General features: G+C 52.5%; 3 protein-coding genes across 3 annotated transcripts; 2 read left to right on the top strand and 1 right to left on the bottom strand.

Annotated features, from left to right (window-relative positions):
• Positions 1-2,420: 2,420 nt before the first annotated feature.
• On the top strand, positions 2,421-3,825 carry P152DRAFT_201927 (uncharacterized protein). Its single transcript, XM_033674345.1, has 4 exons — positions 2,421-2,951; positions 3,064-3,356; positions 3,408-3,614; positions 3,661-3,825. The coding sequence occupies exons 1-3, from the start codon at positions 2,586-2,588 to the stop codon at positions 3,436-3,438; spliced, it is 690 nt and encodes a 229-aa protein (XP_033537548.1). The 5' UTR covers positions 2,421-2,585; the 3' UTR covers positions 3,439-3,614; positions 3,661-3,825.
• A 4,350-nt stretch (positions 3,826-8,175) lies between these two features.
• On the top strand, positions 8,176-10,611 carry P152DRAFT_471292 (uncharacterized protein; the record flags this gene model as incomplete). The annotated part of the gene is made up of 2 exons (XM_033681047.1): positions 8,176-9,463; positions 9,530-10,611. 2 exons carry the CDS (start codon positions 8,176-8,178, stop codon positions 10,609-10,611), a joined length of 2,370 nt encoding a protein of 789 aa, XP_033537547.1.
• A 240-nt stretch (positions 10,612-10,851) lies between these two features.
• On the bottom strand, positions 10,852-12,496 carry P152DRAFT_455639 (inosine monophosphate dehydrogenase). The gene is made up of 2 exons (XM_033678828.1): positions 12,031-12,496; positions 10,852-11,975 (listed from the first exon to the last, which is right to left on the bottom strand). The coding sequence occupies exons 1-2, from the start codon at positions 12,146-12,148 to the stop codon at positions 11,002-11,004; spliced, it is 1,092 nt and encodes a 363-aa protein (XP_033537546.1). The 5' UTR covers positions 12,149-12,496; the 3' UTR covers positions 10,852-11,001.
• Between the last annotated feature and the right edge of the window lie 487 nt (positions 12,497-12,983).

The raw sequence follows: 12,983 nt of genomic DNA, 5'->3' as shown, positions 1-12,983 counted from the left end.
CGGATGACGAGGCGAGGGTCGGGGAAGCAAGACGACGTGGTGGAGGACGTGGTGGTAGACAGGGTGAAGTGCCAATAGACGCACGACGCGCAGCGTGGGCGGTGCAAGTGTTGATGAGGCATGCGGCCAATCACGATGAGAAGGGATCGGTTTTGGCCGCTTGGATGAAACTGAATTTCCTACTGGAGCATCGGAGGTCCTATTGGGGAAATCCACGTACCCGAGAGGAGATAGGAGTGTAGGACTTGGAGAGGAGACGGGAATCGGTCAATCGGGTTGCGGGAGGGACCGCGGCTAGGAATAGGAGGGATCGAGGTGTAGTTCAGTAGAATTTTGGATCGGGACGTCAGGGAAGTAAGGAGTTGGATGAGAATATAGGGAGCACAGCCTGGAGATATAGTAATAATACCGAAGGGGGAGTGCGAGAGGGTGGTATGTGGTGTGGGTGTCAATAATGGGGAGACTGGAGAGCGGAGATGCCAGTGAGAGAGTTCACAGTGGTGGGCAACACAGCGATGGAGCCAACAATGAGCAAGAGAACGGTAAGAAAGTGAGGAATTAACCAGAGAGGATTGAGAGATAGACCGGTCGTACGTAGTAATCTCAAATTGCAGATATTTTTTTTTTGCTTTTATCTTGGTCCCCCTCAATTTCCCAACTCCCTAACTATTAACTAATTCTCCGCCCGCACTGTTCACACTTCAGTCTTCACAGCCTCGTCCGGTGGGAATATGGGGGAGGACGGCGTACCGGGAGCACGGAATCATGAACTGTCCCTGGTGGGCTCTCCAACTTCATCGCTTCATCATTCTGTATTAAAATATACCGGATCCACTGGAGATAGGTCCAGCATCTGCCCTTTGCATATTAATTCTATTACCACTGCCTCCAAGTCGGTCGGAGTCTCACTCGGAGACCGCTGTGCCTCGCCGGCTACAAACATCTCTCCCTCCCGATGTGCAACGATACACGGAATTCGGTCCAAAACCTCTCCACATCCACCGTCGGTTGCAGAATTGCAGACAATTTCTTCAGGAATCAGGAGTTCATTCCGGACACTCCATCTCGGATCTCCATCCCACCCAATTACACAAAGGACCAAAATTCTCCCCTCAGGCCCTCACACTATCGATGTGATGGTGCCGCTGATCCGTAGATTCTAGATTCTTAAGTGGAGAGCGAGGAGAGTGGAATGGTTCTTGATGTCCGATTCCAAGCCTTCCAACGTTTCACATCATCAAAACTTTCAATGGAGAAAGCCACACTGACACGCTATGACAACCGTTCCGTCTTAACTCCTAACCGGCGCCACTAACCCTATACTCGGCGGGCCTGATCCGATTCTCTCTTCTCATTTTCCTCTTCCTTTGTGGCTGGTCCGGATGGCGGACTGTCCCGGTGTTAATAATCATCGATGAATCTTTGATCAATCAATGGATGTTGAAAAGTGGAGGGCGTTGAAGGAACTTTCCGACACTAGGGTTTGCCATGCCTAAGTTACTAGAGATGTCGGAAAGTTGACATATCTCGTTCCTGCTCATATCTCCTGCCACTGAATGACCTGTATTGCCGAGAAGGAGAAAAGTGCCACATCTCGTATGAGTTGGCTGTAGAATGCAGACTGCGTTGAATACGAAGCCCTCCTTTGTTGTCCGTCCGGATTATTGGGATCGGATTCTCGAATGGTTGGATCGTTCTGATAAACAGCAGCCTGTTTGGGATCCAACGCCTCGGATCGCATAGCCAGGCTGGCGCAGGGTGGATTCAATTTCATGCAGCGGTACTCTAAAGTCTAAACATAGCTCTCAGGGCATTCTTGGAAACCGGAAAAGGAGCAATTCCATCCTCATTCCCATCCATGGACACTTGCCCACGAGTGGTGATACAGGTGGCTCAACGAGTCCAAGCTATACCGCAGCGGGTAAATCTTACATACAACATCGATGTCCAAGATTTGGAAGTGGGAACGCATGGAGAGACGGACACATCTGACCCTCATTTCGTGTTTTCCCATCTGGTGCCCAGCGCAGAACCGTCCAGATTACAGTGCGGTAATAGGGCATTCAACCCAGCCAAAACACCGCAAGGCGCAATGATGCAGGACGTGGATGGCTTCCCGCAGCTGCAGGCGAATCGTCGATTCATCGGATCATCGAACTATCGAATCATCCGCTGCCAGATGCAACGGAACCTGCACGCTGCAAGGGATCATCCAGGACAACTCATCCTCACATGCACTAATCAAATCAGGTAGGCCATCCTGTGCCACGGCATGACAGGACTATGTTTGAAGCCGCTTGGTTTGTACCACGGAAGGTTTGAACCAGGTCATTCTGCAAAATATCGTTCAGTTGGTGTTTTGGTAGAGGGACAGGAGCAAAGGTTCAATGATTTCCTGGTTCATTCGGATTGATTGATGACATTGGCTCCTTGGTGCCTGAGGCATTCATCTGATCGCGTCGCCTGGTCAGATCGCGTCTCCCAACCTCATCCCAGTATTACAGTATTATTTCATCCGTCTCCTACAGTTACAGCATGGTACAATTATCTTCCTCAGCCATCACCCATTATACATAGTAGTCAAGATGTCACGGAAGCGGAAAAGAGCTCGGAATCATGACCAAAACCCAGCAAAGAGGCAGAAGGCCGCCGAGATATCTCATCCGGTCCTCCGATGTTACTACGCCAAGACCATCACCCTGCGCACCTATATCCTCTGCCAACTCCCAGATGCGGCCCGCGAAGCTCGGAAGAGAATCCGATGCCTCGATGAGTCGGACAAGTACAAAGATATCGCCCAATGGATCGACTCAGTCATCATTGGATGTGGCACGACGTCGAGTATTTCGCACGAAGCGATCAAAGCTCAGGAGTTGGCCCTCTTTACTCAGCAACGAACCGAGTCCACTCTTGCTACGAGTTCGGCAATCCCAAGCCAGGATTTTCCAGAGGTTCGTACTTGATTCGAACGACGCGGCGTCGGCGCCCGTGGCCATGTCACAGCGACATTGCCGTTATCCATTCGATCCGATCCTTTGGGTGGTATGGCTGATTCTTCCATAGATCGTTAACCGCGTAATCTGGCTACTGTTTGGACGAGAGACTAATCGCTACTGGCCTTCTCATCTCCTTTGCCAGGGCTATCGACGAGCTGGAGGTCCCGTCACTGCTAACCAGCCTATTCCAGGATTGGTGCATTCCAATCCAAGCCACCGTGTGGAGACAATGAAGGGCAAGTTTTGGTGTGATTTGTGCCGCATATTGGGCCCGGCCGGCGAAAGAATAATGGAGGAACTGCTCCTGAATTGTGGCATTTTTGTCCCTGTTGAATGCGGGCGTGGAAGCTACTATCAATTGTCAGGTAAAATATATTATCCGCTCGCATATCCCTAAACTAACGTGACAAGGAATCCCTCTCTCCGAGCTACAAGCCTTTGAAAAATTGCACAACTCAGAACCTAACCTACGTAAGGAAGTCGTGGCGAAGAGCAAACCTGATCAGGATGCCGTACTCCGATCACCAAGCGAGATCAGATTTGTTCGTTCTCGGATCCTCTATGCTCGTCCTGCATATAAACCTGGGGGGTTTATTAATTTCGGCCTCCACCCTAACCGTTAGTACTTCCTTTCCAACTCCCACCCTTCTCTGACATCAAGTAGATGTATTCAACAGGCTTCATGACGTTGAAAACTCGGCCGAGTTATGCCACATCCTCAAATATATTTTCCCACGCCAGTTTGGCTTGCACAACGTCTTCACTTTTAAGGTTGACCGCAACGAGACTGCCCTGGCGTCGAAAGACTACACTTTTCGAGAGGGAGAGATTGCCGATGCAACGTTGAAGATTCGGCCGGGACTTAAGGGCCCCGAGAAATTTCCGGCAATCATCCCCAGTACGGTTCCCAAAAGACTGAAACCAGGTGCAAAGGTGCTCGTTGGCAGGTTGCGGAAACGCCACAGACGCTGTCCATATCGGATACTCCTGCTTCACTATTGTAAAACCAATGACAAGCGTCTGGGCCAGGGAATTGGTCCCGATTTCCCCAACCAGTGTTTGACCGAGTTCGCCACCCCTGTTGCTCACGTTTCCGCATTTTGTCGAGCCATCGTCGCTCGAGTCTTTCCTAGCGATTGTTGGGGAAGTAGGCAAAACGCCGAATGCATCATGAAGTTAATTGACCAGTTTCTCCGTATACGGAAGAGGGAGACTTTGAGCTTGCACAATGTAATGGAAGGAATACAGCAATCAACCATTGCTTGGGTGAGTTCTTCACCGACAACCCCCGACGCCAAAGTCGGCAAATTCGAAGCCTTGAAACGAAAAGAAATCTTTCTCGAACTCGTCTACTACCTTTTTGATTCCTTTTTGATTCCCCTGATACGATCGAATTTCTATGTTACGGAGTCAAACGTCGATAAACAACAACTGTTCTACTTTCGGCACGATGTCTGGCGGAAGCTCACAATACCTTACATAAAAGAGTTCAAATCCAACATGTTCGAACCGGTTCCCCGGGAGAGCACCGATCAACTCTTAAGATCCACGGCAGCCGGAGTAGGTAGTGTCAGACTCTTGCCCAAAAAGAGTGGTGTTCGGATGATCACCAATTTGCGGAAACGATGGCAGGTGCGAGATGGCAAAAGAGTGATGTTGGGGAGAAGTATCAACTACTCGTTGAAGCCCATATTCAATGCGTTGAAGTACGAGAAGGTAACGCTTCCTCCATGTTTCTTTATCGGATTCGACTGACAGTGTGCAGCTCCTAGATCCGTCAAGGTTGGGATCTTCCCTTTTCTCAGTGGCCGACATCTATCCTCGATTGGCAGATTTCCGCCGGGCCCTGGGAATGACGTCTAACCAACCGCAGAAGTTATATTTCGCTAAGGTTGATGTCCAGTCTTGCTTTGATACGATTCCCCAAGAGGCCCTCCTCCATCACGTCTCTAAGATCCTGTCGCTGGATGAGTACGCCTTTAAATCCCATTATGAGACTCGTATGTTGGGAAACACCGATCCATGGCTTACCTACCATGCACGGCAAGGCGACCATGCCAACGGCAAAGCCTTAAACAAGCCCATCACGATTTGGAATGAACATGCCCAACGGATCGGCGATGAGACACCCTTCCCAGACCGCATTCGCGCCCTGCATACCTCAGCTAAGAACAGCGCAGTCTTTCTGGATGCCCCTAATGAGAAGACGGAGGATCGGCGAACACTCTTGGCTTCCCTACAAGAGCATTTGAAGTATAGCGCCGTGAAGATCGGCAATACATTGTATAGGCGACGAAAGGGCGTCCCGCAGGGGTCGATACTGTCGGCCCTGCTTTGCAACTTCTTTTATGCCGATTTCGAGGATAAAAAGCTTCGCTTCCTACAAGAAGATGATGGCGGAAACCCCAAGAGTGTGTTGCTCCGGCTTATCGACGACTTTCTGCTCATTAGCACGAACAAGGACTATGTCCGACGGTTCCTGAAGATCATGCACAATGGCGAGCCGGACTGGGGGATCAAGGTACAGAGGGAGAAGACCCTAGTTAACGCTGAAGGGTTGGCGGAACAAGAAAGTGTTGGATTGGTTCGGGAAGGGCAGTACTTCCTGTATTGTGGTCTGTACATTGACACGGAAACACTGGAGGTCAGGCGAAGACCGGCCAAGGAAGGACATGACGGTGAGTCGAACCAGCTGATGCGACACCGACCATTCACTGACCGATTTTGCCGAATAGGAATGAAAGACTCGCTCACTGTCGAATACACGCAGGTCCCAGGGCGGAGTTTCTACCGAAGAACTTTGAAGTATACGACGATGTCAATGAGTGAGGGAATGTTGGACTAACCGTGCATGCAGCGGATTCAAGGTTCAAATCAAGGGATCACTACTCGACTCGAGCTTCAACAGCACCACAACGGTGTTAAGCAACCTCTATCAGTCTTTCCTCGACGCTGCATGTCGCTGTCTCCACTATTGGAGCGAGCTTCCCAAGGCACAGAAGCTGGGACAGCAGCTTTTGATGAGTAGGTCACGAATGTGTGCGAACTACCAGGTGAGACGGAGACTAAACTCCCGACAGGAACCATTGACGCCCTGATTGCGCTTGGAGTCACCTCGACATGTCGTCGACCGACCCGGCGGGTTGGCCGAGAAATCCGTCGATCCCGGAAAGATGACAAAAATAGCCTTTTTGATGTCCCTATGCCCGACGGTAAGTTCCGTCGTGCAGATCATCGTCTTCCCTGTGAAAGCCACGTGCAATGGTAAGTGAAACCTAGTCTCCTTCTTCGTATCCGGTATCTTCCTTAATCACGGTCATGAGCTGATGGGACATGTATGATTTTCATGCAGGCTCGGGTACCTGGCGTTCGAGCAGACGTTTGGGCAGAAGCAGACCGCCCATGCTGGACTTCTCGCTTGGCTATCACGACAACGGCGGGTGGCTTGGCGGGGGCATAGCATTGCAGATTATCACTGGATGATGCGTCTCGTTGGCGACGCCGAATCGAAGGCTCGAAATCAGTTGCCATGAATAATTCGCAGTATCGAGCCTCCCAAAAACCAATTGTTCAAAATTCAGATATCCGAGATCGACGCCTAATAAGGGCAGTGGTACGGAATACGTACTACGTAGGCAAATCCCGTGGGGACATGGATGGGCCATTCCAGCTGGGGTTCCCCTTGATCAAACCAGCCCAAATGCAGGTACAGGAGCTTGATAAATTTCTTGTCTTATTGGCCAATTTCCGGACCATCACGAATTCATATACAGCAAAGCCTATCAATGAAGCCATGTAAGGGACGCGCGAGCCGATGGCTGTCCGGGCACGGAGTCGCAAAGTTCGGTCAATGAATCAGATTTGATCGCAATGATACGGTTTTTTGGGGTTACATGATACATCCGACCAGGTGCCTGGGTTCGTGCTTCAGCTGAGAAGCAAATGCGGTTTGACTTGAGCGTTTCACCGTGTCGGAATGACAGCTGCCGTAGAGAGGGCAGCAGTAAAGTTGTGTAGCAGCAAACCAGCCCGAGACTCCAACTGTTTCTATCACCTTGACATCATGGCCTCTAGGCTCGAGTTAAGTCGATCGAGATTTCCAGCATCCTCCAACACTCCCAACCTGCATCCCCAGCCTGCAGATTTATTACTTCCACCCAATCCCAGCCATAATTCATCCAACCGGGGCCAAAACAGGGGGCCTCACCTGCCAGTTGGCAAATGATAATACTACCTTAATCATAATCACCATCACCATCATAGTAATAATAATTAACCAAGTCAATTGTTGCGCAAGAGCCAGGTGATGCAGTCAGCAGTAAACTCGCCTGGACGCTCGGTGCCTTCCCGACCACATTTTTCGTCTCATTTCGGCACATCCGCCTCATAATACCTTTGTTCTCGTCTCGTCGCCGTCCGTCTTTCATCTTACATCTTGCACTTCCCATCTAAGCTAGTTGACATTTGCTAAATGTTCTATTACGATGCCCATCGTGCTCTATCGACACTAAATCCGGGTTTCCGCAATATTCGGCCAAGCCACAATCGGTCGCACGGTCGTTGAGCAGCAGAACGAGCCAACAGTAGCGTCGTGTTCGCTCTGCCCCTGAACCGAAGTGTCCGAATTGACGGCTTGAAGCTGTCAATCGTCAAGCCCCCGTTCCGGCACTCCCTACGCCACGGTTAGGCGTTGAATGTTGACTGTTCGAAAGCTGCAGGTAATTAGGAGCCAAGAGAGGGAGTTCGAAGGCTGAGCGGCGAGCCGTAGAGCGACACGAGAGAAGAATTTAATAATACGAGAGGGACGGAGATGGCAAGCCTTCAACAACTTCCTCAGCCTCAATCCCATCCCCACAACCTCCACTCCGCTTATTCAACATCCTCCGATCCACATTCGTTATCAACTCCTCCTCCTCTTCATTGTCGCTCTCTCCACCATCTTCCCCTGCATCCCCGTCCGCTGCAACATGTTCTCCAGCCTGTTGCCGTCACTCGCTCCTTAATCCGTCTCCCGCTCGACGACGACGACGACGCCTCCACGCTCTCTACCACTCGCGTCTTTCGCGGCAGACGACCGAACACTCCCTCCAAAATCGTAACGAACCGTTCTCGCTCCTTTTCACCCCCAAGCGCTTGTTTAACTTCTCCAACCTCGTCTCAGCCGCGAGCTCGGCCGCTCATGGCCTCCACCGTCTCATACGGTCACGACCAAATCACGAATCATCCTCATGATGCAGATCCAGGATCACCACCCGACTTGACCAATTCCAAGTCCTCCAAATCATCTTCCTTTCATTCTTCCAACCTGGCCGAGCCAGCGGGTCCTACTGATATTTCGCATTTCGAAGACATTACCTTAGATGATCTTCATAATACCTATTCCTCCGATGTATACGAGAAGAAAGCGACTGACTATCGCCCGACGATTCGCGAGTCGACGTCCTCGATGGCCAGCAGCCGAAGCAGTACACAGAGCATTCCTACCTTACGAGACTTAACGAACCGCTCGAGACCGAAATACCCAAGTTTGAAGGGGCATGTTTCGAGCGTTCCCCGTGATGCACCCCCCCCGAATGGATCTCGCCGCGGTGTTACCGGTCCTTCACCAATATCACTACCTCACCGCGGACCAAGGAATCCGACATCAAGGTCGCCGTCTCCCGGCTCAAGACATATTGGGAACTCCTCGGCGAATTCGAGCCTTCGCGGCGAGTCGCCAGCCCCCCGCATTTCGCATCGACGACCGACATGGAAACCAGGCAGGAAATCGGTCAAGGAACTGGAAGACGAATATCATGATTCGGACGAAGACGTCCCTGACGATGCCGTCATCTGGAACGTTCCTCTTTCCCCGCGACCTCTTCTCGATCGATCCCTCTCCGCCAGTCCCGACCCTCGATCCCAGACATCTCTACTAGCTCGCTCCCCCGAAGGGTTTTCCCCCTACCCGTCGGAACAACTGCGATCCGCTCCCGCCGGCCAAACCACTTCACCAAGCGGCACAACTCCCCCCCAATCACTACGAGACCGCATTCCTAAGAGCGCCTCAGCGACGTGTCTTGTCGAGGAACGTCCCTACCACAACACCCGCACAAAGTCATGGACGGAAGCTTTATCCGACCTTTCCGACGATGCACGAAATCTGACGGAAGCTTTGGAGTCGTACGCCGAGTCCGGCGATCGCGCTCATGAAGCCAATGTGCAAAGCGGGCGATTGAACCTCGCCAAGACGCAGTCATATCCATCGGGGGATCCATACAATCCGGCGCGTTCGAAATCCGGGAAATCCATCTCGCTTCCACCGTTGAGACGAGGCGATATCATGATCGATCCGCTACCGATCAGCAAAGAGAAGGAGAAGGTTTTGACACGCACACGGCCCAGTTGGCTTCCACCTAAGAATCCACTGGAAGAAAAAAAGCACTTGAAGGAATGGCAGCGGATGATGGCGCATGCGGCTGAGATCGGTATGTTATCCACCAAACCCCACATCCGCATTGATGTGCTCGAAAGAATACTTACAAAGCCGGCAGAGAAACGACGAGCAGCCACCGCGCAGGCGCAAAACGTTGCCAAAGACACGTCTCAAGCTTCTCTCGCTCGCCTTTGGAGTGACCATGTCCTCCCAAACTGGAACACTGCGATCAACGAGCCACGAATCCGGGAGCTCTGGTGGCGCGGCATCACACCTCGACTTCGGGGTGAAGTCTGGAGCCGCGCGATCGGAAACGAGCTTGCTCTCACACATACCAGCTTCGAGGCTGCTCTGGGTCGCGCTCGGGCTGCACGCGCACGAGTAGAACAAGAACGACGGCCCTCTTCTGCATTCGAAAACGAGAACTCTCCTGGGACCGAAAGGCAAGAGTCGCGTCTATTCGCAACGATAGATGCTCTCGCGCTTGAAACACACCCTTCTCTGCGCCTCTTCGCTCCTACTGGGCCTTTCCACGCTCCACTCATCGACGTCCTCTCCGCCTATGCCTACTACCGCACCGATGTTGAATTCCCTGCTCCGCGAGACTCCTCTATCCCTTCTTCCCCCCTAGCCACCACCATCCCGCTCCACCTCATCGCGGCTCTCCTTCTTCTGAACCTCCCCGACGCCCCCTCCGCCTTCATCGCCCTATCCAACATCCTCAACCGGCCCCTTCCTCTCGCTTACCTCATCCACGACCCCTCCGCCATCGCCCGTGCCCACGACCGCATCCGCTCCGCCCTCCGATACAAACGACCGGGCCTCGCGTCCCATCTCTTCGACCCGCCTGATCGGCCGTCGACGGACTCCGACGTGGGGAGGGGACCGCGGGAAACGGTGGAGGTGGGCATGGTGCGCCGGGCGATGGATCGCATGTTGGCGGGGTTGTTCACGGATGGCCTGGACGTGGAGGTGGCAAGTCGGATGTGGGATGTGTATGTGTTCGAGGGGGATGGAGCGTTCGTGCGGGGTGCAGTTGGGGTCTTGATAAGCCTGGAAGGGAAGTTGTGGGGTGGCACCGAGGAGGTTGCGAAGGCGTTGGAGTCGGAGGACGGATGGGCGGTAGGTGAAGTTGAAGCCTTCTTGGGGACGGTGAGAGAAGCTGGGAAGATGGAAAGAAGGAGGGAAAAAGATGGATGAGGAGGTTTGCCATCTAATTATCGTTTCAGACGCTGCGATGGACTGCAGCAGCACTGTGGATGTGCGATGGTGGCTTTTTTTCTTCATGATATCCACTGTTGACGCGGAGCCGCTCATTTTTTTCCATGACGGCCTGCAAAATAATGACACTTTGTCAATGTCTAAACAGCCTAGCCTCGAAAGGCAGGCTTTAAGGTAATGAATATTCGAATAATTGCTCATGGGATTGAAACCCTGAGCGGATAAATTTTGTATATACTCTATTGTACGATGGAAGTTCTAACATCCCGTCTCTATCGACAACTTAATTGATGTGAATTGTAACAAGGCTTCGAAATCGTAGTTCGTTCGACATAGACTCACTCGATACTTTACATTTTCGGTATAGACCTAGAGCCTAGATACCCCTTTAGCCTGCTTCAGTACATCTCCAACTCCATTCCTTACCTCCTCCGTGATCTGCGCCGCGTGCTTCACCGACTTCACCAAGCCTACACCTGCTCCAGCATATATCGTCATCCGTCCCTGTTGTCCCCAGACACCCTCTTCCTCCGTGCCAGCTCGTTTCTCTGCTTCTTTATACAACGCCTTATTTTTCTCCTCGTCCACGCCATCCAGTGCATCCCAATAACTACGGTTCAGGATTCCCCGTCCGTTATATCGCTCCGGCCAACCGGTCGTCCCGCGTAATTGATCGTAAATCTTCGTCCTCGCCGTGCTCAGCCCGCCGTCTTTTGTCTGCACCACGCTTTGCTGATATCCAGACGCCAGCACCGCTTCCGTCGATGCCAGATACCGCGTCCCCATGACCGCCCCGTGCGCCCCAAGCGATAACACCGCCGCGACGCCCCGCGAGTCCGCGATCCCCCCCGCAGCAAGCACAATGGGTCGTTTCGCAGCATCCGCCACATGCTCCGCGATGGCATCGATCACTTCCGGCACCAAAGCCACAACGCTCGCGGACTGCACCAGACCATGGCCACCCGCGTCGCTCCCCTGCGCCACGAGCACATCGGGCGAGCAGACGTCGACAGCCTCGAGCGCCTCGGCGACCGTGCCGACCTGTACCCAGACGGTCGTCGTGCCATCGGTCGCCGTCCGCACTCCGTCGGCCCAGGACGAGAGCGTCGCCCGGTCGGGCCAACCGAAGAGCCAGACGGCGGCGGGGCGGTGGTGGGAGAGGATGGGGAGGGCCGCGGAGAGGGAGAGGCCGGAGTGCAGGATGAAGCCGACACCGATCGGGAGAACTTCGCTTGAGGAAGAAGCAAGAGATGATGAGGAGACGAGAGAGCGTGCGGTGGAGAGTTGGGCGGAGAAGTCAGGGATGGTGGTGGATGTGCCACCGGCTAAGAAACCAATACCGCCTAGATAAGATTAGTAGGTAGGTATTTCTCGATGTGACATGGCATATGACTGTACCTGCTTGAGACACCTCCACGGCAAGTTTGGCAAGGGCGATCATACGCATCGGCCCGCAGGCGATTAAAGGAAGTTTGATCCATGGATACGCTTTGATCAGACGACTTTGAGGAGTCATGGTGATAGTACTTGGACGAGTGAACTTGCTCAACAGCACCTGGGAATGCCTAGCTCGAGATATATATACCTTCGGAATCCCATTTCCTCCATTAGAAATCGCTGAATCATTGAGTCGCCCGATTCGGCAGTCCCAACAGGTTCTCGTGAAGTTGCTGACTCACAGGTTGAGTTCTCCTTGGAGCAGTCCGATAATTGTGCAGAGGCCACCACGAATACCCTGAATGTAGAGACGATAGACCATATAATGTCCTCCACTTGTATATCAAGGTCAAGGGAACAGCATTTAAAGCGATGATTGATATGATGATGTCTCTATGGGTTCATTGATGTGTGCACTGGTCCGCTAACTCCTTACTAATCCAGCTATCCATGCATGATCCATGTAGGTGCCCACCTCTGCGCCACACGTTGCCGTTTGCTGTCGCGAAGATTTGCCGAACAGTGAAGGAATCGTGCAGAATATCAGAATGCAGCCACCATCGACATCCATCAACATCTCCCTGGCGGCTGGATCAAGTTGCCCTTCTACTACTTATCAACCATTTACTGAACATTCTCTTTCTTTAATCCTGATCATTTCGTACCTGGAATAACCAACCCCTGCGTAGGGGAGCTATTAGAGGTCAAGACACGAGGTATTCATCCCTGGTCCCAATCGCGATACCTTAGGCCTTCTCACGATGGCTATAGTCCGCCACCTGGAAGTTTCCTGCTTTGACTAACATCGCGCGACAGACTGCAAACGGAGACATACGCCAAAGAACACCAAAGTCGTTCGAGAGCACTTGCCCAAGATGAACGCGCCAGACCGGTGAGTGAGCGCATCTGCGCCT

The sequence above is a fragment of the Eremomyces bilateralis genome, assembly GCF_010015585.1.
Source record: "Eremomyces bilateralis CBS 781.70 unplaced genomic scaffold P152scaffold_3, whole genome shotgun sequence".
Lineage (NCBI taxonomy): Eukaryota > Fungi > Ascomycota > Dothideomycetes > Eremomycetales > Eremomycetaceae > Eremomyces > Eremomyces bilateralis.
This window is presented reverse-complemented; position numbering and strand designations above follow the sequence as displayed.

Excerpts from the sequence above, each read along its gene's own strand:
- P152DRAFT_455639 (XM_033678828.1), bottom strand. The coding sequence starts at position 12,148 with ATGACTCCTCAAAGTCGTCTGATCAAAGCGTATCCATGGATCAAACTT. Across the intron at positions 11,976-12,030 it reads CGTGGAGGTGTCTCAAGCAG|GCGGTATTGGTTTCTTAGCC; the intron begins GTACAGTCATAT and ends AATCTTATCTAG.
- P152DRAFT_201927 (XM_033674345.1), top strand. The coding sequence starts at position 2,586 with ATGTCACGGAAGCGGAAAAGAGCTCGGAATCATGACCAAAACCCAGCA. Across the intron at positions 2,952-3,063 it reads CAAGCCAGGATTTTCCAGAG|ATCGTTAACCGCGTAATCTG; the intron begins GTTCGTACTTGA and ends ATTCTTCCATAG. Across the intron at positions 3,357-3,407 it reads CGTGGAAGCTACTATCAATT|GAATCCCTCTCTCCGAGCTA; the intron begins GTCAGGTAAAAT and ends TAACGTGACAAG.